The sequence below is a fragment of the Salvelinus namaycush genome, chromosome 1, assembly GCF_016432855.1.
Source record: "Salvelinus namaycush isolate Seneca chromosome 1, SaNama_1.0, whole genome shotgun sequence".
In the NCBI taxonomy this organism is placed as follows: Eukaryota; Metazoa; Chordata; class Actinopteri; order Salmoniformes; family Salmonidae; genus Salvelinus; species Salvelinus namaycush.
Genome location: NC_052307.1, coordinates 50,885,236 through 50,912,451, shown reverse-complemented (window position 1 = coordinate 50,912,451; position 27,216 = coordinate 50,885,236). Strand labels below are relative to the sequence as shown.

The window sequence follows — 27,216 nt, the reverse complement described above, 5'->3', positions numbered from 1 at the left end:
GTAACACACTACGCCGTCATGGATTAAAATCCTGCAGCGCACGCAAGGTCCCCCTGCTCAAGCCAGCGCATGTCCAGGCCCGTCTGAAGTTTGCCAATGACCATCTGGATGATCCAGAGGAGGAATGGGAGGTCATGTGGTCTGATGAGACAAAAATAGAGCTTTTTGGTCTAAACTCCACTCGCCGTGTTTGGAGGAAGAAGAAGGATGAGTACAACCCCAGAACACCATCCCAACCGTGAAGCATGGAGGTGGAAACATCATTCTTTGGGGATGCTTTTCTGCAAAGGGGACAGGATGACTGCACCGTATTGAGGGGAGGATGGATGGGGCCATGTATCGCGAGATCTTGGCCAACAACCTCCTTCCCTCAGTAAGAGCATTGAAGATGGGTCGTGGCTGGGTCTTCCAGCATGACAACGACCCGAAACACACAGCCAGGGCAACTAAGGAGTGGCTCCGTAAGAAGCACCTCAAGGTCCTGGAGTGGCCTAGCCAGTCTCCAGACCTGAACCCAATAGAAAATCTTTGGAGGGAGCTGAAAGTCCGTATTGCCCAGCGACAGCCCCGAAACCTGAAGGATCTGGAGAAGGTCTGTATGGAGGAGTGGGCCAAAATCCCTGCTGCAGTGTGTGCAAACCTGGTCAAGAACTACAGGAAACGTATGATCTCTGTAATTGCAAACAAAAGTTTCTGTACCAAATATTAAGTTCTGCTTTTCTGATGTATCAAATACTTATGTCATGCAATAAAATGCAAATTAATTATTTAAAAATCATACAATGTGATTTTCAGGATTTTTGTTTTAGAGTCCGTCTCTCACAGTTGAAGTGTACCTATGATAAAAATTACAGACCTCTACATGCTTTGTAAGTAGGAAAACCTGCAAAATCGGCAGTGTATCAAATACTTGTTCTCCCCACTGTATATATAAACAATATTTTGGAGATTATTTTGTTTTCAAAGAAATGACAGTGAGCGATTGTAATCTGAATTAAGGCCAAAATAATATTTATAAAGGCCAAAATATAGCCCTGCTAATAGCCATAATGGCGCTGTACAACTTGACCTTGTGTTTGAAAGAGTATTTTCCAGTAAGCAACAATTTGTTTACCTTCGTTAGACAACTTTGTTCCAATATTTCTGTAATTCAGTGATATTTATTCCCATAGTAATTCGTCATGAATCCATAACTAAATAATCAGCATTTTGAAAGAGTAATTTTATCATTATTTTATTAAAGAAAGCATAAAAGATGCTGATGAAGAAATACAGTACTGTACAGTATATGCTTTTACATTTGGATAATAAATCATTTTGAAGACAAGCCACCTGCATTTGTTTATTAGGCTACTGTGCAGTCTGACAAGTAAACATAGCCTACAGTACATACTTTAGTAAACATGGGAAAGTGCCTAATTCCTTACATAAGGGAGAGAAAGCCATGTCCATTCTTTCTTGGTGAACTCAAGTACTCATTAACTCTGTCTTTAATGCTTTTTCGGGTTGCATCAGTCATGGACAGAAACTTCTGAGACACAGTATTAATGATGACCAGGTTCACTGGTAAGCCACGTTTGCCTCGGGATCCATCCCAGTTTGTATTCTGTACCCACACGTGGTATCTCTTCGGTTACACATCCTTGGAAAAGCAGGACAGCATACCGGTCCGGGCGGCCCTTGCTGTGCCTGGTGAGCAGTTGGTCAAGTTCTGTTGTCAGAAGAGGAATGGAAATGTCAGGGTGAACCGACGACCTGACGAACCCGCCACGTATGTTGACTATGCCTGTCGGAGGTAGAGTTCCAGAGCTCACAGGTGTGCCTGACATGGATTGTGACGCCCTCTCATTCCTCCCTCTTTTCAACACGTCATTCTCCGCCAATGCCGCCTGACTCTCCACAAATGAGGAGTGACTCTCCGCCAATACCGCCTGGTACCGCCTGGCTCTGAACCAATGCATCAGCTGTCACCCGTATCTCTGCCCTCAGATAATGTTTCTCTTTCTGCTGGTCTGCCTTAAATGACTCGATCTCGGTCTTCAAAGTTTGAATTTCATCCATGAGCACCTTCATCAGATGAGCAGAATGGTACCACCCTAAAGGTTAAATAAAAATAAACAAATAAAAGACCTACAACACCTTCGGTCGGTCTGCTGTATATCTTTTTTTTAATGTTTTAATTCACTCTACATGTAGGTCTCCTGATTTAAACCCGATCGAACTTGTCTGGCATTTTCACACCAGTAGCCGGGCTATAAAAAGTCTATTGTCCTGCTAATAGTAAACATTTGCATGATGGGCTACACCTGCTACAGTACAGTTGTGAAAAACAAGTGTTTGAAAACCTGTTTTCAAAATGCCTCCAGTTGTCCATCACTACTGTAAATAGAGCACATCTTGTTTACAACTTGTTTACATTCTTTATTGTAACCACAATGTCACAAATAATTTGTACAATTGAAGTTGGAAGTTTACATACACCTTAGCCAAATACATTTAAACTCAGTTTCACAATTCCTGACATTTAATCCTAGTAAAAATTCCCTGTCTTATGTCAGTTAGGATCACCACTTTATTTTAAGAATGAAATGACAGAATAATAGTAGAGAGAATTATTTACTTCAGCTTCTATTTCTTTCATCACATTCCCAGTGGATCTGAAGTTTACATACACTCAATTAGTATTTGGTAGCATTGCCTTTAAATTGTTTAACTTGGGTCAAACGTTTTGGGTAGCCTTCCACAAGCTTCCCACAATAAGTTGGGTGAATTTTGGTCCATTCCTCTTGACAGAGCTGGTGTAACTGAGTCAGGTTTGTAGGCCTCCTTGCATACACACACTTTTTCAGTTCTGCCCACAAATGTTCTATAGGATTGAGGTCAGGGCTTTGTGATGGCCACTCCAATACCTTGACTTTGTTGTCCTTAAGCCATTTGACACAACTTTGGAAGTATGCCTGGGGTCATTGTCCATTTGGAAGACCCATTTGCGACCAAGCTTTAACTTCCTGACTGATGTCTTGGGATGTTGCTTCAATATATCCATATAATTTTCCTTTCCTCATGATGCCATCTATTTTGTGAATTGCACCAGTCCATCCTGCAGCAAAGCACCCCCACAACATGATGATGCCACACCCGTGCTTCACGGATGGGATGGTGTTCTTCGGCTTGCAAGCGTCCGCCTTTTCCTCCAAACATAATGATGATCATTATGGACAAACATTTGTATTTTTGTTTCATCGGACCATAGGACATTTCCCTAAAAAGTACGATCTTTGTACCCATGTGCAATTGCAAACCGTAGTCTGGCTTTTTATGCCGGTTTTGGAGCAGTGGCTTCTTCCCTGCTGAGCGGCCTTTCAGGTTATGTCGATATAGGACTCATTTTACTGTGGATATATATACTTTTGTACCTGTCTCCTCCAGCATCTTCACAAGGTCCTTTGCTGTTGTTCTGGGATTGATTTGCACTTTTCGCACCAAAGTACGTTCATCTCTAGGAGACAGAATGCGTCTTCTTCCTGAGCGGTATGACGGCTGCGTGGTCCCATGGTGTTTATACTTGCTATTGTTTGTACAGATAAACGTGGTACCTTCAGACATTTGCTCCCAAGGATGAACCAAACTTGTGGAGGTCTACATTTTTTTCTGGGGTCTTGGCTGATTTCTTTTGATTTTCCCATGATGTCAGGCAAAAAGGCACTTTGTTTGAAGGTAGGCCTTGAAATACATCCACAGGTACATCTCCAAATAATGTCAATTAGCCTATCAGAAGCTTCTAAAGCCATGACATAATTTTCTGGAATTTTCCAAGCTGTTTAAAGGCACCGTCAGCTTAGTGTATGTAAACTTCTGATCCACTGGAATTGTGATACAATGAATTATAAGTGAAATAATCTGTCTGTAAACAATTGTTGGAAAAATTACTTGTGTTATGCACAAAGTAGATGTCCTAACCGACTTGCCAAAACTATAGTTTGTTAACAAGAAATTTGTGGAGTGGTTGAAAAACAATTTTTATGACTCCAGCCTAAGTGTATGTAAACTTCCGACTTCAACTGTACATGCAGACACAGCATCATTCAAAGAATGGAGTTTGATACAACTGGTTTTGGATATGACTGGGAAAAAACCTTGCTAAATAGCGATTTTCGTAAATTAACTTTATGACAAAAAAATATGCACAATCATTTGTCTCTACTTTAACTAACATATTCCTCTCAATTGTACATTGTTTGCTTGACTCGTTATGACGTTATAGTTACTTACATTTGCTTCCACTGTAATGTTTTGTCAGCCATCTTTGCTGAAGAAAGTCGCAAGCGACAGGTGGCTCACGTCAAATTCGTCATTGGAACCACTCGATATGATTGGTCATATTAAAACCTTGGGACCCAAATGCATAATGAGTGCTCTAACTCCCCCTTTTGGTGGTCTGGAGCAATGAAGCCGTGACGCTGGGTACCTCTAAGTCCCGCGGTGTAAGCTTGCAACTTTTAAAGGAGGAACCACTGTAGTGCATCTTTAAATAATGAATATTTAGGCTACCTCTAACTTCCATCATGTGCACATTCAGAAAGTGTTGTCCAACTAGATCTACTATCCACTTGTATACTTTAGCTGGCAACATTGATATTGTGGCAGATTGTAACCAATGCCATTCATAATTAACCATATAGGCTAAAAAGCCTTCGCTAGAGGTTAAACAATTTACAGCTCTGATTTTTTCTCCATCGTACCTGTCAAGGGGGTAAATAGAAGCAGTTTCGTTGAAAATGGGAGAATTTGAGCTTCACAAAAATGCCAGAAGTATTACTGTTCTCCTAATATTCAACAAATAGCATTCATTTTTCCCATAGGCAAAAAGCAACCGCAACTCGAATTTGCAGACCGTGGCACAAGAGCTGCAGCACAGATGGGAAAATAGAGCTTCTGACGTGATCGAAGCAAAAATAGCCTCCATGAAAGTAAGAGAGAGTGTAAAAATTGTTTCTAGTTGAGTTTAGTTACAAGTCAAGTGTCCTGGCTTCGCATCAGTTCAAAAGATTGACTAATGACTGAAGTGACCGCCTGGGAGCTGTGTGGGAGTGCCAGGCAGATCAGCTCAATCAGACCGGGCAACTGAAAGATGTTAATTCTGCCAATGAGGGGATTGCATGAAATGTTATGCATGCATGTTTAGGATTGGACAAAACAGTTAAAAACAAACTTCATGTCAAATTAAATTTCCATTAATCTCACATGGAATTCTCATCACATTTTCATCACTGAAATGAAAAGTAACTTATAGTTGTTTTCCAGGGTCTTTCATCTTATTATTGTCATAGTTTTTGTCAGGAAAAAATAGGTAGTTGACAAGTGTTTTTCATCATAGTTATTGTTGACGAAATTAACACTGTGTGCAAGGTAGAAAACAGGAGAAACACTTTACACATCAATAACACTACTGAAGGAACACAGTGGGAGGAAAGGAAGAGAGAGATTGAGATAAAGAGGAGGAGATAAATTAAGGGAGAGAGGAGAGGCTGGGGATAGAGATAGAGAGGAGAGGTTAAGAGAGAGAGAAAGGGAGATCTTGCTGAACTGAAAAGTGTCAGGCCAATGTCACTATTGTATGTTATGTCCCTGATCTCAGTTGACACATGCATGAATTCTACTACTCATTTTACTGTTCATTGCTATTTTAATACCGTCTTTTCTTGCTGTATAGGATAGAGAATGTCATAGAGTATTATCTCTATGGCTGCTAATTACAAATTTGGTATTTTGCTTTTCATGCATATACATTTACAAAAAGTATGTGGACACCTGCTTGTCGAACATCTCATTCCAACATCATGGGCATTAATATGGAGTTGGTCCCCCCTTTGCTGCTATAACAGCCTCCACTCTTCTGGGAATGCTTTCCACTAGATGTTGGAACATTGCTGCGGGGACCTGCTTCCATTCAGCCACAAGAGCATTAGTGAGGTCGGGGACTGATGTTTGGCAATTAGGCCTGGCTCGCAGTCTGCATTCCAATTCATCCCAAAGGTGTTCGAAGGGGTTGAGGTCAGGGCTCTGTGTGGGCCGGTCAAGTTCTTTCACACCAATCTCGACAAACCATTTCTGTATGGACCTCGCTTTGTGCACGGGGCATTGTCATGCTGAAACAGGAAAGGGCCTTCCCCAAACGGTTGCCACAAAGTTGGAAGCACAGAATCGTGTAGAATATAATTGTATGCTGTAGCGTTAAGATTTCCCTTCACTGGAACTAAGGGGCTTAACCCAACCATGAAAACAGCCAGACCATTATTCCTCCTCCACCAAACTTCACAGTTGGCACTATGCATTCTGGCAAGTAGCGTTCTCTTGGCATCCACCAAACACAGATTAGTCCGTCGGACTAACAGATGGTGAAGCGTGATTTATCACTCCAGAGAACACGTTTCCACTGCTCCAGAGTCCAATGGCGGCAAACCTGTCAGCAACGGGTGTGGCTGAAATATCCGAATCCACCAATTTGAAGGGATGTCCACATACTTTTGGCCATGTAGTGTACTTTTCATCAGACCCGGGTCAAATACACATATCAAATACAGAGCATTCTTTCTCTATCCCTCCCAAGCTACACTAAGGAAAAAGAAAGGTGGTAAGTTACGTAGGCATGTTTCACACAAAGTACAGTATGTTGTATGGATGACTTGAGGACTAACCCACAAATCACTGACTTGTGTATTGGTTTTATTGACTGTATTAACAATCTTTTTAAAATTATATTTACAAAGTGTCTTTGTATCATTTACAAAATGTGTATCCCCCTGAGAAACATACCTACTTAGTGTGTCATTGTCTGGTAATGTTTGCATGATAAAGTCAGTACAACAAGCAGGGTTGGGGTCAGTTCCATTCAAATTCCGGTCAATAGACCCAGTCGGTATTAGATAGAATGATCCTGCCCGCCTGTGAGGAAAACAACCTGTGGATACTTAGGTTACCCCATTGGCTCACAGGAAAAACTTCACCTTTTTCAGACGCAATATTCTTGTTGTCTGCTTGTTTTAGTCAATTACAAAACTACATTTAAGAAAAGTACATGTCTAAAGATTACTTTTCAACATTGCCTGTTCTCTAGCGTTCTCACTACTAAGAAAAACTTCCCTCATGCACCTTTTCATGATGATGCTAGCAGCCACTTGAGTGAGTTAGTGCTAACTAACGTAAACTCATGTAAACTCGTACATCGCCTTGGTCCGTACAATTGACCTTATTTTAGTGCCCCAAAAACGTAATACTTCCAGATCAACTGTAATTTCAATACCATTGTAAAGCACAATTTCTCCCCTTTAAATAGTTGCTTTACGAGTGCTGTACGTTACGACATGACACGTCAAGATGTAACGGAGGGTCAGTTTTTTCAACTTTTCTCCAATACTATAGAGCCATTACCATGTCGATCAACGCTTGAATAGAAACGTAGTTCACACCCCCGATTTTGAAGTCAACACAGTCGCTACAGTCCCATTAGTTTTCTTTGTAGCCTCGTTTGAATGTCGTGGTTACGCACATTTGTACGGAATGGGGTGAGTTTACGTTAGCTACCAACCGGAACATTAGGCTAGCCAAGACCACCAACACAAACAAACGGACTATACAGGTACAAGTAGTGGGTGGAGTTACAAACAGACTGTACTAAACAAGTTAAATGTCTTACCTGTGATTCAATGTTTTCCGCACACATAGCTACGTGTAGCCTACTTGGACACCTCTTCTCCACATTACCCACTCTCCCACACCGAATAGCCTGGAGCCATAGGGCTCTTCTCGTAAACTCTATTTCCCTATGTGGGAGCATTGCGAACCGTAGGTGGTGATTTTTGACCTGTCTCCATGTACTTTGAACAACACAGCAGCTTTTCAGCATGTTTTATTATTTCTTGTATAACAAAAAATCTACAACGAAGTTGTCTCTTTTACAATGGGGGTGAATAGGAAAGTATGTTGGTTTTTCACATTTTGTGGCCATGGTCGAGGGGAATTCCTTATTATTACGTGAATACCAACTGTGACAATTCAGAAAGTAAACAAAATTCCAATTCCGAATATCAGTTCACTTCCGGAATTGACTGGAAATTAAATGGAATTGACAGTAGTAAGTTGATTTGTCATTGAATGTAATTGTTTGCACCAATGAGAATGCATGATTTTATTCCAGTCTAATCTCTGTGCCTCCTGAATGGACATCACAGACTCAATAACGTGATAACATGGTATTATATTTCAAACATTGCTTATGTCAGACGCATAGTCACATAGGTGAACATTTTAACTTTGGTTTTTTCAGGTAACTCAAGAGCTATTAAATGGATAGTTCACCCCAAAATCAAAGTTTGTCAGAGGTTTTCACATCTCAAAACTGGTTCATGCCATCTGTTTTATTGATTCTGCTACATGAATTAGGTGCACAATTGGCACAGTGTCGTCCAGGTTTGTAAATAAGAATTTGTTCTTAACTGACTTGACAAGTTAAATAAAGGTCAAATAAAATAATAATATAAAAAAATGAATTAGAATAAATCTTCAATTCAGTCCCATATGAATGGAAAGATTGGCAACAGATTAACAATAATGTTAAATAGCAGGATCTACACGGCATAACAGATTGTATGGAATATGGATGAATTTGGAGTGGTTTCATTTACTGAAGTGGCATCGGAAACAGAATATATACACATCATGCCTCAGAAAATGGCCAGATAGAAGAAGTCACCCATAGTGTCAGAATATGTGTGTATGTTCGTATGATTCTGTGTGTGTGTGTGCGCATTTCTTTGTGCGTATGTGTGTATTAGAGGTTGTTACTAATCGAAGTCCTGGTAAAGGCTGAATCCACTCTCTTCCCTCTGTGTGTAGATGGTCAGAAGAAGAGGATATGTTTTCAAGTCACTCTAAGTACAGTAACATCCCCAAATGCATGGAGCCTTTCCAAAAATGAATACAACTAAATATTACATAATATAAGCTATATAAGGCTTGCACGGCTTCCAAGGCTGGCCTCTTCCCAAAATTACATGTTTTTTAATGTAATTTTATTGTGTTTCTTTTTTCTCTGTTTCAGCCTCAGTTTAGTTTGGAAACTGAGGAAGGGGTCATGAAAATGACTGGCTTGCGAACGCATTTGGCCCATGACATATTTAGGCTTAAGGAAGTCCTGCCCTATTTACCCTGTCACTCATAGGGGGTGGGGTTTGTCTTGCAGATAAAGTGGACGAGGTGTCACCTTCCCAGAATGCCGTGGACATGAAGGTGGCCACCATTAAGCCACGCCCCTCCAGCCGCTGTTTGGTCACGCCTACTGACATGAATGTGAGTTACTCCACACAGTATAGTATATGCCATTTAGCAGACGTTTCTATCTAAAGCATTGTACAGTACGCTATTGGTCAATACTCAGTGTGTTGTGAATATGTCAAACTCTAACCCTACCCAATCTGGTTTACAGTCAATGTACGACCGCCAGGGTGGAGTGGCAGTGGTACCACCCACTGTGCCAGGCAGTCCTCGAGGGGGGGCATTCCTGGGTATTCTTGCCAAGGGTGGCACCATGAAGAGACAGAAGTCCATAGGTGTGTGTGTATGTGTCTAATGTCTCATGCACTTTACTATGATTACCGTTTCCAGAGAGTTCACTTCAGAGAGTAACTGGCTTCATTAAGTGTGATATTGGACAAATTAGGTGCTAGCCAGCTAACTAGCTACTAGCTATTAGTCATTGTTAGCCACTGCTAGCGATCTTCACCTTTAGCTCGGACACCAGCCAGCTTTAGCTCGGTCAATACCTTCCAGTCTGCACAGCACGATATCAACCCAGAGCATATCGGACTGCTTTTCTCTACCACATCACCGTATTACTGCCGCAAGCTCTGGACCATTACACCGGATCATCACAGCTAGCTAGCTGCGACCGAGTGGCTATTGTTGGCTAATGCCCCTGTCCCGAAGCAAGCACCAGTTAGCCTTGAGCTAGCCTCGAGCTAGGCCCATCTTCCGGCTAGCCGACGAAGTATACCAGCTAATTCTTGGGCTACAATACCTCTTTTGCCAATTGGCCTGGACCCTTTATTGTCGACACGGAGCCCCGCAGATCCATCACAACTGGTCTGCCGACGTAATCGTCCGATGTGGTTTCAACAGGCTTTTCCGTTGCGATGACGCCAAAGACCCATCTGCTAGCTCCGGCCCGCTAGCTTTCTGAACGCCGTGTCTCACGCTCGCCTAGCATAGTAGCGAATACCAAACGGCTCCCCGACTCACCTATTGCTGCTCATTGGACCCTATGATCACTCGGCTACACAGCTGATGCCTGCTGTACTGTTCACTTACACGGTACCTCATTTTATTTATCTGTCGGCCCCAGCCTCGAACTCAGGTCCTGTGTGTACCTAACAGACCCTCTCTGCCCATTCATCGCCATTTGCTCATTGTTGTCTTAGATCTGCTGATCAACATCTGTGATTGCTTTATGCCTCTCTCTAATGTCAATATACCTTGTCTACTGCTGTTTCGGTTAGTTCTTATTGTTTTATTTCACTGTAGAGCCCCAAGTCCCGCTCAACATGCCTTAGATAGCTCTTTTGTCCCACCCCCCACACATGTGGAGACCTCACCTGGCTTAACTGGTTCCTCCAAAGACCTCTCTCATCGTCACTCAATGTTTACCTCCACTGTACTCACATCCTACCATACCCTTGTCTGTACATTATGCCCTGAATCTATTCTACTATGACCAGAAATCTGCTCATTTTATTCTCTGTTCCCAATACACTAGATGACCAGTTCTTATAGCCTTTAGCTGTACCCTTATCCTACTCCTCCTCTGTTCCTCTGGTGATGTAGAGGTTAACCCAGGCCCTGTAGCCCCCAGTACAACACCTATTCCCCAGGCGCTCTCAATTGTTGACTTATGTAACCGTAAAAGCCTTGGTTTCATGCATGTTAACATCAGAAGCCTCCTCCCTAAGTTTGTTTTATTCACTGCTTTAGCACACTCCGCCAACCCTGATGTCCTAGCCATGTCTGAATCCTGGCTTAGGAAGGCCAGCAAAAATTCAGAGATTTCCATCCCCAACTACAACATTTTCCGTCAAGATAGAACTGCCAAAGGGGGCGGAGTTGCAATCTACTGCAGAGTTCTGTCATACTATCTAGGTCTGTGCCCAAACAGTTCGAGCTTCTATTTAAAAAAATTCACCTTTCCAGAAATAAGTCTCTCACTGTTGCCGCTTGTTATAGACCCCCCTCAGCCCCCAGCTGTGCCCTGGACACCATATGTGAATTGATTGCCCCCCCATCTATGTTCAGAGTTCGTACTGTTAGGTAACCTAAACTGGGATATGCTTAACACCCCGGCCGTCCTACAATCTAAGCTAGATGCCCTCAATCTCACACAAATTATCAAGGAACCTACCAGGTACAACCGTAAATCCGTAAATATGGGCACCCTCATAGATATCATCCTGACCAACTTGCCCTCTAAATACACCTCTGCTGTCTTCAACCAGGATCTCAGCGATCACTGCCTCATTGCCTGCGTCCGTAATGGGTCCGCGGTCAAATGACCACCCCTCATCACTGTCAAACGCTCCCTAAAACACTTCAGCGAGCAGACCTTTCTAACCGACCTGGCCCGGGTAGAGGATGCCTGCCTCATCCCGTCAGTAGAGGATGCCTGGTTGTTCTTTAAAAGTGCTTTCCTCTCCATCTTAAATAAGCATGCCCCATTCCAAAAAAAATGAACTAAGAACAGATATAGCCCTAGGTTCACTCCAGCACTAATTCCAAACAGTTTTGGGACACTGTAAAGTCCATGGAGAATAAGAGCACCTCCTCCCAGCTGCCCACTGCACTGAGGCTAGGAAACACTGTCACCACCGATAAATCTACGATAATTGAGGATTTCAATAAGCATTTTTCTACGGCTGGCCATGCTTTCCACCTGGCTACCCCTACCCCGGCCAACAGCTCTGCACCCCCGCAGCAACTTGACCATGCCTCCCCCTTGCTTCTCCTTCACCCAAATCCAGATAGCTGATGTTCTGAAAGAGCTGCAAAATCTGGACCCCTACAAATCAGCTGGACCCTCTTTCTAAAATGAATACGCCAAAATTGTTGCAACCCATATTACTAGCTTGTTTAACCTCTCTTTCGTATCGTCTGAGATCCCTAAAGATTGGAAAGCTGCCACAGTCATCCCCCTCTTAAAAGGGGGTGCCACTCTTGACCCAAACTGTTACAGACCTATATCCATCCTGCCCTGCAAACAAACAGATCACTGACCATTTCGATTCCCACCGTACCTTCTCCACTATGCAATCTGGTTTCCGAGCTGGTCATGGGTGCACCTCAGCCACGTTCAAGGTCCTAAACGATATTATAACCGCAATCGATAAAAAGCAGTACTGTGCAGCCGTCTTCATCGACTTGGCCAAGGCTTTCAACTCTGTCAATCACCGCATTCTTATCGGCAGACTCAACCGCCTTGGTTTCTCAAACGACTGCCTCGCCTGGTCCACCAACTACTTCTCAGATAGAGTTCAGTGTGTCAAATCCGAGGGCCTGTTGTCTGGACCTCTGGCAGTCTCTATGGGGGTGCCACAGGGTTCAATTCTCGGCCGACTCTTTTCTCTGTATATATCAATGATGTCGCTCTTGCTGCTGGTGATTCTCTGATCCACCTCTATGCAGACGACACCATTCTGTATACTTCTGGCCCTTCTTTGAACACTGTGTTAACAAACCTCCAAACGAGTTTCAATGCCATACAACACTCCTTCCGTGGCCTCCAACTGCTCTTAAATGCTAGTAAAATGAAATGCATGCTCTTCAACCGATTGCTGCCCGCACCTGCACGCCCGACTAGCATCACTACTCTGGACGGTTCTGACTTAGAATATGTGGACAACTACAAATACCTAGGTGTCTGGTCTGTCTCTCCTTCCAGACTCACATTAAGCATCTCCAATCCAAAATTCGATCGAGAATCGGCTTCCTATTTCGCAACAAAGCCTCCTTCACTCATGCTGCCAAACATACCCTTGTAAAACTGACCATCCTACCGATCCTTGACTTCGGCGATGTCATTTACAAAATAGCCTCCAACACTCTACTCAGCAAATTGGATGTGGTCTATCACAGTGCCATCCGTTTTGTCACCAAAGCCCCATATACTACCCACCACTGCGACCTGTATGCTCTCGTTGGCTGGCCCTCGCTACATATGCGTCGCAAAAGCTTACTAGGTAAAGCCCCGCCTTATCTCAGCTCACTGGTCATCATAGCAACACCCACCCGTAGCACGCGGTCCAGCAGGTATATTTCACTGGTCATACCCAAAGCCAACACCTCCTTTGGCTGCCTTTCCTTCCAGTTCTCTGCTGCCAATGACTGGAACGAATTGCAAAAATCACTGAAGCTGGAGACTTATATCTCCTTCACTAAATTTAAGCATCAGCTGTTAGAGCAGCTAACCGAATACTGCACCTGTACACAGGACATCTGTAAATAGCCCACCCAACTACCTCATCCCCATATTGTTATTCATTTTTTTGCTCTTTTGCACCCCTGTATCTCTACTTACACATCATCATCTGCACATCTATCACTCCAGTGTTAATGCTAAATTGTAATTATTTCGCCACTATGGCCTATTTATTGCCTTACCTCCCTAATCTTACTACATTTGCACACACTGTACATAGATTTTTATTGTGTTATTGACTGTACGTTTGTTTATCCCATTTGTTACTCTGTGGTATTGTTTTTGTCGCACTGCTTTGCTTTATCTTGGCCAGGTCGCAGTTGTAAATGAGAACTTGTTCTCAACTGGCCTACCTGGTTAAATAAAGGTTAAATCAAATTTAGGTTAAATCAAACTAAAGGTTAAATCAAACTACTGCAATTTTAAAATGCAGTAGCTTGAGCATACTTTTATAATATCTGGAACATAGAAGGCAATCCTCACACCTGACCCATAGACAACTTCCTAAAACAGAATTTAAAAAGTTAAGTGAACAATGTATCTCAAAAAAGAATTATCAATAAGAAAGGTGAAATGGAATAGAATCACACATGTAAAATTGACAGATATTTATTTCTCTCTCTCCATCTCTCATGCTCTCTTTATTTCTGTCTCTCAGGTATAACAGAAGAGAAGACGCTCCTCACCCCTCCCCCACTCAAGTTCACCCGCAGCCTCTCCATGCCCGACACGTCCGAAGACATCCCCCCTCCCCCGGTCATCTCCCCCCCATCTCCCCCCTCCTCCTACAACTCTCCCTCTGTCTCCCCCATGCAACGGGGCTACGGCACCACCCGACCGGGCCTCACCCTCAACTCCGCTGGAAAATGTTCCAACGCCAGTACCCTTGGCAACCGCACGGTAGATGTAGGGACGCTAAGGCGAGGTTATCACCGCCAGAGCTCAGTACAGTACGATAGTAGAAGCCGAGGACGGGCGCCCGTGCCCGAGAACCCGTACTCGGAGGTGGGCAACAAGGCGCTGTACATGCCCGCCAAGCCGGCGAGGAGGAAGGGCATGCTGGTCAAGCAGCCCAATGTGGAGGACAGCCCAGAGAAGACCTGCTGCACCCCGCCCTCAGGCGCCGTTTCCATGCCGACCACGCCCACTGAGAGGACCTTCTCGTCCATTCCCATCCCCACCATCATCGTCAAGGAGCCGTCCACCAGTAGCAGTGGGAAGAGCAGCCAGGGCAGCAGTATGGAGATCGAGCCAACCACGCCCGAACACCCACCCTTAACGCCCAGGGCAGCGGGCAGGGGGCTAAGGTCTGAAGACCCCATTGTCAACAACCCCTTTGCTGCTGCCATCGCAGGGGCAGTGAGGGACCGGGAGAAGAGGCTGGAGGCGCGGAGGAACTCGCCTGGCTTCCTCTCCACCGATATGGGAGATGAGGACTTGGGAGACCCCACCCCTGCCCCGCAGCTACGCCAGTCCAAGTCCATCGACGAGGGGATGTTCAGCAACGACGAGCACCTGCGGAGGATAATGGCACCCCCGCCGGCCACCACCCTGCTGCGGTCCCAAGAAGGGGGTGACCGTGGCGGTAACGTGACGGACTTCAACACCCCTGAGCCCACCCAGGTGGTGAGGGAGCCTCTGACCGCACGTACCGGTCAGTACCCCAACCTGGACAGCCCCGTCAGTCTCCCGGACAGCACGCCCAAGACCTACAGCTCAAACGGAGGAGGGGGCTACCTGCACCCCGTCACGGGTAACGCCCTGGAACCTAACTCGCCCCTCGCCCTGGCGCTGGCGGCCCGGGACAGAGCCATGAAAGAGCAGACACAAACGACCATGGCGACACAAGCCCCACCCCCTTCTCTACCTCAACCGCGCCCCAAGATCGACGCCCCCCAGTCCCTCCCCCCCAACCCCCACAAACATGGCCTCAATCAGCCCCTCTTCATCGATACCAAGCTCCGCTCCAGCATTGAGCCGGGCTTCGCCACCTCCACAACAACCCTGGGGCGAGGCATAGGGGGGGGCCTGAAGAGGCAGATGACGGAGCAGAAGTACGAGTCTGACATAGCGAGGGAGGAGAGGCAGCAGGCGGCGGAGGATGGGAAGAGCATACAGATCGACGTTGTGGACACGTCACAAACTCAGAAAGTGGCTGGTCTGCTGATGGTGCACTCCAAAAACAGCCCAGAGGAGGAAGACAGGGGGCAGGAGAACACACCAGCCCAGGACAACAGCATCCCCAGCGAACTTAGAGACCCCAACCAGCCAAACCCCCCCACCAACAGCCACAGTACCAAACCCCTGCCCCCCGTGCCGCAGGGGAAGACCATCACGGCTGGGGGTTCGGTGGACGAGCCAGTCAAGCTGCCCTTCCGCATGCCCCCTCCCCCACTGGCCTCGGTGGACATTGAGGAGGTGGAAGAGTTTGTCTTCTCCGAGCCCCTGCCACCGCCACTGGAGTTCGCCAACAGCATCGACATCCCTGAGGACCAGGCAACGAACATCGCTGAGTTGCTCAAGCAACGGGACCAAGAGAGACGCAACGGGATGGGAACCAGGCGGCCACATCCACCCCCCTACTACACTCACGCCCCGACCCCTGTCGGCCAGTTCAGACGAGGGAGCGGGATGTCCAATTGCATGCCCCCACCCTTCTATCCCCCTACGCCCCCTGACGGTGGCTTTGAGCAAGGTGTCACTGACTCAAGCATCGAGGAGGTAGACAGTCGCAGAAGTGGAGACCCCCATATAGAGACTACCAGCACCGTTTCCACAGTTTCGAGTATCTCTGTACTGTCATCAGAGGGCGGGTACAACAGCGCCCTGGAGAACACTTCTATGGTCTATACTGACGGCCAGACTTACCTCGACGACCGACCCCCCGTTCCCCCCAAGCCCAAAAACAAGCCCGTCATCAACAAGAACACTGCACTTTACCACAACGTCCTCATGGAGGAATCCCTGGACTCCTTCGGGGCGCCCCCTCCTGTCCCTCCCCCTCCACCCGGGTCCATATCCCCCCCAGAACTCCCCAGGACCCCCCCCCATCGGTCGTCCAAGCTGTGGGGCAAGCCCCCGGAGCTAAGGAGCCCACCCATGCCCGACCCCAAGGCCACGGTTATCAACGAGCTGAGCTCCATCTTATCACAGATGCACCGGCCCAAACCGGGGGACTCCCTGGACTCACCCACCACAGGGGCCAGGGGCGGCTTAGGAACCAGGTAACACATAAATCTACCTTCCCTTTGACCTTTACCACTTACGCCGGCACCTCTCACCTTTGACCTTTAAACAAACCCCTACCCTCCATCTCCAAAGAGCCAAGCTGCGGGCAAGAAGAATGTTAGATGGTCTATATTTTCAATTTTTATATATCCATCTGCTGATAAAATATTCCCTCTAAAACTTGGTCCTGGACCCTCCACCCCGGGGCAAAAGTTTTGGTTGTTTCCCTAGCACTACTCAGCTGATTAAAATAACCAACTCATCATCAAGTTTTGATTATTTGAATCAGCTGTGTAGTGCAAGGGCAAAAACCAAAACGTGCACTCAAAATGTGCCCCAGGACCAAGCAGGAAAACCCTGCTCTAGCCCATCCTCACATAAATTATTCAAATTTTTGGTATATTTCTTAAGATAGCCATAATGATGCAGTTATTTGTTTCATGCGCTGAATACAACAGGTGTAGACCTTACAGTGAAATGCTTACTTACAAGCCCATAACCAACAATGCAGTTTGAAGAAAAATACCCCCCCCCCCCCCCCCCCAATTTTATTTTATTTTTAGAAATAACAAGTAATTAAAGAGCAGCAGTAAAATAACAATAGCTAGGCTATATACACGGGGTACTGGTACAGAGTCAATGTGTGGGGGGCACCGGTTAGTTGAGGTAATTGAGGTAATATGTACAGTTATGGGACACCTATTAAATTTGTATTTCTAATTTTAACATTCTGTCATAAGGAGTGCATGTTCAACTTCATAAAAAACTTGTTCCCATTTCAAGAAAAAATAGAAAAATATATTACTAGAGTTAATGCCAATTAAGTGCCAATTAAAGTAACAGGGTCAACCGTAACTGGGTTAAATATTTAATCTTAAATCAGCTATAAATCCCTTTGTGAGAGGAGGAAGGGAAGTGTGGTGTGTGCAACAGGGAGGGGAAATTGAATGCAAGCACCACAAAAATATGAAATTGTGAACACATTTCTAGCATTCAGTTTTCTACCACAAAAAAAATGTTTGAGGTTAAGTGGGTTAAAATCTTCCTAGAAGTCGGAAAAACTTTAGCAAGTTTTTTTGTACTTTAGCAAGTCTTTATTCATATTATAAATCAGATTTGTCCATGTTGTTTAAATTAAAGGGCACTATATATAATATTACAGGCTTTTAAAATTCAATATTGGTGAATTCAAATTCAAATGTTCTACTTAAAATATCAGAGGCACTCAAAAGGTACTCTATTCTTTGAACTACTGTGCTATATCTACTATTTCTACTGATAAGGTTAGATTTAGCCCAATGCTAGCAAAATTATATTTGTAATGCACTAGATGGTTTCAGCTGCAATACAAGCTAAGTCCTCTGAATTGTGCATGGAACGTTAACCACAATGCTACACTAGCTAAGTGCAAACTACATTGCAATGGAGCCACAATGATAGCTATGGCTAGATTTATCTACAAAGCTTCTGACATTATGTTTATGCCATAGGTCATGCATGCATTGCGTATGTTATGTTTGAATTTTTTATTTAACCTTTATTTAACCTGTCTGGCCCCGGCGTTCCGCTAGCGGAACTCCTCCCACATTCCACTGAAAAGGCAGAGCGCGAAATTCAAAAAATATTTTTTAGAAATATTTAACTTTCACACATTAACAAGTCCAATACAGCAAATGAAAGATACACATCTTGTGAATCCAGTCAACATGTCTGATTTTTTAAATGTTTTACAGCGAAAACAGCACGTATATTTATGTTAGCTCACCACCAAATACAAAGAAGGACAGACATTTTTCACAGCACAGGTAGCATGCACAAAGCCAACCTAACTAACCAAGAACCAATCAAACTAACCAAGAAACAACTTCATCAGATGACAGTCTTATAACATGTTACACAATAAATCTATGTTTTGTTCGAAAAATTTGCATATTTGAGGTATAAATCAGTTTTACATTGCAGCTACCATCACAGCTACCGTCAAAAATATCACCGAAGCAGCCAGAGTAATTATAGAGACCAACGTGGAATACCTAAATACTCATCATAAAACATTTCTGAAAAATGCATCGTGTACAGCAAATGAAAGACAAGCATCTTGTGAATCCAGCCAATATTTCAGATTTTTTAAGTGTTTTACAGCGAAAACACAATATAGCATTATATTAGCTTACTACAATAGCCTACCACACTACCGCATTCATTCATCAAGGCACGTTAGCGATAGCAATAGGCACGTTAGCGTTAGCGAATAAACCAGCAAAAGATATTAATTTTCACTAACCTTCATAAACCTTCCTCAGATGACAGTCCTATAACATCAGGTTATACATACACTTATGTTTTGTTCGAAAATGTGCATATTTAGAGCTGAAATCAGTGGTTATCCATTATGCTAACGTATCTTCTTTTTCCCAGAATGTGCGGATATTTCTATTAGACTCTCACCTATTCTGACCAAATAGCTATTCATAAACATTACAAAAAAATACATGTTGTATAGGAAATTATAGATACACTAGTTCTTAATGCAATCGCAGTGTTAGAATTCTAAAAATATCTTCATTACGACATAAGGCTTATGTTATAGCGAGAGAGTGGCCAAAACCTGGGCGCAAAACTACTAGTACACAGTTCGACAGATATATATATAATAGCATCACAAAATGGGTCCTACTTTTGGTGATCTTCCATCAGAATGTTGTACAATGGGGTCCTTTGTCCAGAACAGTCGTTGTTTGGATTTAGAACATCGTTTTTCCCTCTTGAATTAGCAAGCACACTGGCCAAGTGGCGCGAAGCTCTCCATCGTCAACAAACACAGACAACGCAACACGCCTAACGTCCCGAAAAAATGTAAATAATCGAATAAAACTATATTGAAAAAACATACTTTACGATGATATTGTGACATGTATCAAATAAAATCAAAGCCGGAGATAGTAGTCGCCTATAACGACAGCTTTTCATAAGGCAATTCCAGGTCCATCTTCGCGCTTTCCAGAAAACAGGAAATGGATGACTCGTCGTGCCAAGAGGATTTATTCCACCTCAGACCAAGATAAACACTTCATTTCTTCTCTCACTTCCTCTTGACATCTAGGGGAAGGTGTATGACGTGCATGTATACTCATACGTATCATGCCCATTTATAGGCAGGCCCTTGAACAGAGCATCATTTCAGACTTTCCACTTCCTGGTCAGGAAGTGTGCTGCCAAATGAGTTCTGTTTTACTCACAGACAAAATTCAAACGGTTTTAGAAACTAGAGAGTGTTTTCTATCCAATAGTAATAATAATATGCATATTGTACGAGCAAGAATAGAGTACGAGGCCGTTTAAATTGGGCACGATTTTCCCCCAAAGTTAAAATAGCACCCTCTGTCCTCAACAGGTTAACTAGGCAAGTCAGTTAAGAACAAATTCTTATCTACAATAACGGCCTACCCCGGCCAAACCCTAACCCGAATGACGCTGGGTCAATTGTGCACCACCCTATGGGACTCCCAATCACGGCCGGTTGTGATACAGCCTGGAATCAAACCATTGTCTGTAGTGACGCCTCTAGCACTGAGATGCAGTGCCTTAGAACGCTGCGCCACTCAAGAGCCCGTTGTTGGACCTCCATTAAGGGGCATTAGCCAAGTTGTCAAATGGGTAGAAAGCCTACGTTTTCAATGGTCTTATTGAGGTGGGAGCATAAACATGCTGTGCCAGCTGAAGCTCTGGCCATTGCCAATATGGTTGATGCCATAGTTGATGTAATGGTGGCAGTAGGCTTAGTAGTGTTAAATACAAGGCCTTCCACAGCAGAACCCAGCCAATGGTCATACCATGGTGTGGATTGCTGCTGGGTTTTACATTATCTTGGATTTTGTTTTGTCAATTTGAGAGGGGAAGATGTTTAGTAGACATCACAACAAGGTGAGCTTCATAGCTCATTTTCATTTTATTGAGAAGTCATTGAAAATAGATTCATTGGAATTTCAGTTTGCTTCCTGAATTAACAGCCTTCAATTCGAATTGACCCCAGCCCTGGTGTGTGTGTGTGTGTGTGTGTGTGTGTGTGTGTGTGTGTGTGTGTGTGTGTGTGTGTGTGTGTGTGTGTGTGTGTGTGTGTGTGTGTGTGTGTGTGTGTGTGTGTGTGTGTGTGTGTGTGTGTGTGTGTGTGTGTGTGTGTGTTCAGGTAGCTCATGCTTTTTTAAACTGCCCTTCATCTTGCGTAATGAAGAATAAAAAAATATGTTAAAATATTCACGGGTCACATGCATTTTGTATGAAACGGACCATCCTTCATGTATATATATATATATATATATATGTGCTCCTTTCTCTTTATCTTTCTCCTCTTCCCCCTGTCTCTATCTCATTAAGATGAGGATGGGAGGGGGTGGAAGTATTTAAGTAAGAGGGCTTGGCTCTGTTCTATTTCTAAGAGGAGGTTAGAGGTGAGTTTCTGTTCTACTTGTGTTGACAGGAAATGGTTGCCTAACGGCTTAAAATGAATTCTTCCACTGCTCTATGTTTGCTACATAATTCACTCTGAGACTGCTATCATTGAAGCAAATGGTGACGTCACAATGAGGGGTGTTGTACAAAACAAAGTCATCAACGATTGGATCATCTCTAACCAATCAATTTCAAAGCCATCTCGTTCCAAAATCATGGGCATTAATATGGAGTTGCACCCCCCCTTTGCTGCTATAACAGCCTCCACACTTCTGGGAAGGCTTTCCACTAGATTTTGGAACATTGCAGCTGGGACTTGCACTGAGCCAGTCAAGTTCTTCCACACCGATCTTGACAAACCATTTCTGTATGGACCTCGCTTTGTGTACGGGGGCATTGTCATGCTGAAACAGGGCCTTCCCCAGACTGTTGCCACAAAGTTGGAAGCACAGAATCGTCTACAATGTAATTTTATGCTGTAGCGTTTAGATTTCCCTTCACTTGAACTAAGCTTGAACCATGAAAAACAGACCCAGACCATTCTCTTCCTCCACCACCAAATTTTATTTAGCATTATGCATTCGGGCAGGTAGCGTTCTCTTGGAATCCGCCAAACCCAGATTTCTGACTGCCAGATGGTAATGCTCGGCCATGGAATCCTATTTCATGAAGCTCCCGACGAACAGTTATTGTGCTGACGTTGCTTCCAGACGCAGTTTGGAACTCGGTAGGGAGTGTTGCAACCGAGGACAGACAAGTTTTACACGCTACATGCTTCAGCACTCGGCGGTTCCTTTCTGTGAGCTTGTATGGCCTACCACTTTGCGGCTAAGCCATTGTTGCTTCTAGACGTTTCCACTTCACAATAACAGCACCTACAGTTGACCGGGGCAGCTCTAGCAGGGCAGAATTTGACGAACTGACTTGTTGGAAAGGTGGCACCCTATGACGGTGCCATGCTGAAAGTCACTGAGTTCTTCAGTTAGGCCATTCTACTGCCAATGTTTGTCTATGGAGATTGCATGGCGGTGTGCTACATTTTATACACCTGTCAGCAACGGGTCTGGTTGAATTAGCATCAAAATACAATAAACACATTCAACTACACATTCATACACACATTAAAATACACGTTATTGTACACAACAGTACACGTAACGCAAAACACAATCATAAAAAACAAATAAAAAAACAAATCACATTCTTCAGTAAAACGGTCTCCAAACAACCGTCTGATAAGCCCTATTCCTCCAATTTGAAAGTGCATTGTAGATCATTCCACACGGAAGGTACAAGGAAACCAAAGGCTGATCTACCGAACTCTCTAAACACCAAAGGAGTCTCCAGAGTTAACCAACCCTGCGAACGGGTTTGATAACATTTTAAATCTTAACAGTGATGTAAGTCGGAAGTTTGTGGAGCAGGGTTTTGTAAACAAAAATAGCGTAATGATGTAATCAAATCAAATTTTATTTGTAAAATGAGCCTTACAGTGAAATGCTTACTTACAAGCCCTTAACCAACAATGCAGTTTTAAGAAAGATTAAGTGTTAAGAAAGTATTTACTAAATATACTGAAGTAAACAATTAATTAATACAAATAAAAATGGAGGAGAAAAAAAAGAAAATAGAAAGAGCAACAATAAAATAACAGGAGCGAGGCCATGTACAGGGGGTATCGGTACAGAGGCAATGTGCCGGGGCACAGGTTAGTCGAAGTAATTGAGGTAATATGTACGTGTAAGTAAAGGTCAAGTGACTATGCATAGATAATTAACAGAGTAGCATCAGCGTATAAAACGGGGGGTTAGAGGCTGTTATGAAGCCTTTTGGACTTCGCTACCACTTGCTGTGCGGTAGTCTATGACTAGGGTGGCTGGAGTCTTTGGCAATTTTTAGGGCCTTCCTCTGACACCGCCTGGTATAGAGGTCATGGATGGCAGGAAGCTTGGCCCCAGTGATGTACTGGGGCGTACGCACTACCCTCTGTAATGCCTTGCGGTCGGAGTCCGAGCAGTTGCCATACCAGGCAGTGATGCAACCAGTCAGGATGCTCTTGATGGTGCAGCTGTAGAGGATCTGAGGACCCATGCCAAATCTTTTCAGTCTCCTAAGGGGGAATAGGCATTGTCGTGCCCTCTTTATGACTGTCTTGGTGTGTTTGGACCATGACAGTTCGTTAGTCATTTGGACACCAAGGAACTTGAAGCTCTCAACCTGCTCCACTACAGCTCCGTGTGGAGTGCATTCGAGATTGCGTCATCTGTCGATCTGTTGGGGTGGTATGCTAATAGAAGTGGGCCTAGGGTTTCTGGGATAATGGTGTTGATGTGATCCATGAACAGCCTTTCAAAGCATTTCATGGCTACAGATGTGAGTGCTACGGGTCGGTAGTCATTTAGGCAGGTTACCTTAGTGTTCTTGGGCACAGGGACAATGGTGGTCTACTTGAAACATGTTGGTATTACAGACTCAGTCAAGGACAGGTTGAAAATGTCTGAAGACACTTGCCAGTTGGTCAGCGCATGCTCGGATTACACGTCCTGGTAATCCATCTGGTCCTGTGGCCTTGTGAATGCTGACCTGTTTAAAGGTCTTACTTACATCACACAGCTGGTGCTCTCATGCATGCATCAGTGTTGCATTAGTGTTGTTTGCCTCGAAGCGAGCATAGAAGTAATTTAGCTCATCTGGTAGGCTCGTGTCACGTGGCAGCTCGTGGCTGTGCTTCCCTTTTTTAGTCCGTAATAGTTTGCAACCCCTGACACATCCGACGATAGTCAGAGCCGGTGTAGTAGGATTCAATCTTAGTCCTGTATTGACGCTTTGCCTGTTTGATGGTTCGTCCAAGGACATAGCGGGATTTCTTATAAGTGTCCGGGTTAGAGTCCCGCTACTTGAAAGCAGCAGCTCTACCCTTTAGCTCAGTACAGATGTTGTCTGTAAACCATGGCTTCTGGTTCGGATATATACGTACGGTCACTGTGGGGACGATGTCATCGATGCACTTATTGATGAAGTCAGTGACTGATGTGGTGTACTCCTCAATGCCATCGAAAGAATCTTGGAACATATTCCAGTCTGTGCTAGCAAAACAGTCCTGTAGCTTAGAATCACCGTCATCTGACCACTTCCATATTGAGTGAGTCACTAGTACTTCCTGCTTTAGTTTTTGCTTGTAAGCATGAATCAGGAGGATAGAGTTATGGTCAGATTTGCCAAATGGAGGGCGAGGGAGAGCTTTGTACGTGTCTCCATGTGGAGAAAAGGTGGTCTCGAGTTTTTTTCCCTCTGGTTGCACATTAAGTCCCCGGCCACTAGGAGAGCCACCTCTGGATGAGCATTTTGTTGTCTACGTAACTTAAAAGAGGTCCAGCCAACCTTTTGGTAAAGAATACAATGATGAGTAATAAAACTGTCTCCCGTGATAAAACGAATGGCGCTATGAAAAACGTCATCCTGAGATTTAAGAGTAGAGGCAGCCACACTTTGATAAATAGCATCCCCATAATCAAGAACAGGTAGAAAGGTTGACTGCACAATCTGCTTCTTGCTGTCTAGAGAGAGACAAGATATTTGTCTGTTGCCTCTGAGAATTCCATTAAAATACATTTCAATTCAAGAAGCTTTATTTATTTATTGGCACGTGTTAGGTTTTTATTATGACAAATAAGACAAGAGGGTGCCCTGTAGCTTTGAGGTCTTTCTGGGAACTGTTAGGTCTAATAGATTAAAGAGTCCTCAGTGTTTGACTATGGAATTTGTTAGAGCCAGAAGGGAGAGAGTGGCCTATATAGCTACCTGGTTGGAAAAAAATGTATCCCTTAGCCGAGTGCTGTTAATTCTCCAGTGTTTGTATTAATATTACAGATGGACTGTGGCTTCTATCAATGTAATTGTCTGCATCATTTCCAATTCCCCATATATTTTTTTGTATATGTAGAGTACCAGTCAAAGGTTTGGACACGGCTACTCATTCCAGGTTTTTTTTTAGTTTTTTTTACTATTTCCTACATTGTAGAATAATTGTGAAGATATCAAACTATGAAATAACATGTATGGAATCATGTAGTAACCAAAAAAGTGTTAAACAAATCAAAATATATTTTATATTTGAGAATCTTCAAAGTTGCCACCCTTTGCCTTAATGACAGCTTTGCACAATCTTGGCATTCTCTCAACCAGCTTCATGAGGGAGTCACCTGGAATGCATTTCAATTAACAGGTGTGCCTTGTTCAAGGTTAATTTAATACGTTTGAGCCAATCAGTTGTGTTGTGGCAAGGTAGGGGTAGTATACAAAAAATAGCCCAATTTGGTAAAAGACCAAGTCCATATTATTGCAAGACAAGCTCAAATAAGCAAATAGAAATGACAGTCCATCATTACTTTAAGACATGAAAGTCAGTCAATCCAGAAAATTTCAAGAACTTTGAAAGGTTCTTCAAGTCACAAACACCATCAAGCGCTATGATGAAACTGGCTCTCATGAGGACTGCCACAGCAGAGGATAAGTTCATTAGAGTTAACTGCACCTCAGATTGCAGCCCAAATAAATGTTTCACAGAGTTAAAGTAACACACACATCAGAACTTCAGAGGAGATTGCATGAATCAGGCCTTCATGGACGAATTGCTGCAAAGAAACCATTACTAAAGGACACCAATAATAAGAAGTGACTTGCTTGGGCCAAGAAACAAGCAATGGACATTAGACCGGTGGAAATCTGTCCTTTGGTCTGATAAATCCAAATTTGAGATTTTTGGTACCAACCGCCATGTCTTTGTGAGACGCAGAGTAGGTGAACAGATGATCTCCGCATGTATGATTCCCACCACGAAGCATGGAGCAGGAGGTGTGATGGTGTGGGGGTGCTTTGCTGGTGACACTGTCTGTGATTTATTTAGAATTCAAAGCACACTTAACTAGCATGGCTACCACAGCATTCTGCAGGGATACGCCATCTCAACTGGTTTGAGCTTAATGGGACAATGACTCAAAACACACCTACAGGCTGTGTAAGTGCTATTTGACCAATGAGAGTGATGAAGTACTGCATCAGATGACCTGGCCTCCACAATCACCTGACTTCAGCCCAATTGAGATGGTTTAGGATGAATTGGACCGCAGAGTGGAGGAAAAGCAGCCAACAAGTGCTCAGCATATGCGGGAACTCCTTCAAGACTGTTGGAAAAGCATTCCTCATGAAGCTGGTTGAGAGAGTTAAGCTGTCATCAAGGCAAAGTGTGGCTACTTTGAAAAATCTCAAATATAAAATATATTTTCATTTGTTTAACACTTTTTTGCTTACTACATGATTCTATATGTGTTATGTCATTGTGTTGATGTCTTCACTATTATTCTACAATGTAGAAATTTGTAAAACAAAAACAAAAATCCTTGAATGAGTAGGTGCGTCCAAACTACATTAGTTCTCTTTTTTTGTTTTAGTCCCTCCCTCCAGCTACCCTCAACCCCTCCCATATATCTCTGAAGACCATCTATGTATGATTTCTAATTACCATATATTTTTCAACTGTGCTGTGATGTTTCACAAAAGTTCTGAACCTTTCTATTTTCATAGTTTATACAGATTGTAAATTTAAGATAAACATTTTTGCTAAGAGGGTTATTATATTATTGGTCGATTGACTATGACTTTCAAATCAACCAGAAGTGCTATTTGCAGAATTAGCTCGAGGTAAATGTTGCAATTCTTCAGCCATTCCTGGACCTGCAACCAAAAACAAGCATATGGCCAGTACCAAAAGACCAGACGCAGACAGTGTCAAAGTAACAAAAGTTTATTACTGGAACAGGGGGCAGGCAAAACGACAGGTCAAGGGCAGGCATAGGTCAGTAATCCAGATCAGAGTGCATAAGGTACAGAACGACAGGCAGGGTCAGGGTAGGCAGAAATGGTCAAAACCTGGAAAACTAGAAAAAGACAGGGGGTGGCATGTGTGTGTCAGGCCTAACCGTAGAGCTCAGTGTCATCCCAGTGTGCACATCCACATCACG

At 43.8% G+C, this 27,216-nt stretch overlaps 1 protein-coding gene across 1 annotated transcript in view; it reads left to right on the top strand.

Annotated features, from left to right (window-relative positions):
- The window catches only part of LOC120052048 (SH3 and multiple ankyrin repeat domains protein 2-like), a 176,118-nt gene that overhangs the window by 130,613 nt on the left and 18,289 nt on the right, over positions 1-27,216 (top strand). The window contains exons 18-20 of the mRNA XM_038998913.1: positions 9,242-9,348; positions 9,485-9,608; positions 14,178-16,743. Of these exons, the coding sequence (XP_038854841.1) occupies positions 9,242-9,348; positions 9,485-9,608; positions 14,178-16,743 (2,797 nt within the window). The remainder of the gene's footprint in view (positions 1-9,241; positions 9,349-9,484; positions 9,609-14,177; positions 16,744-27,216) is intronic.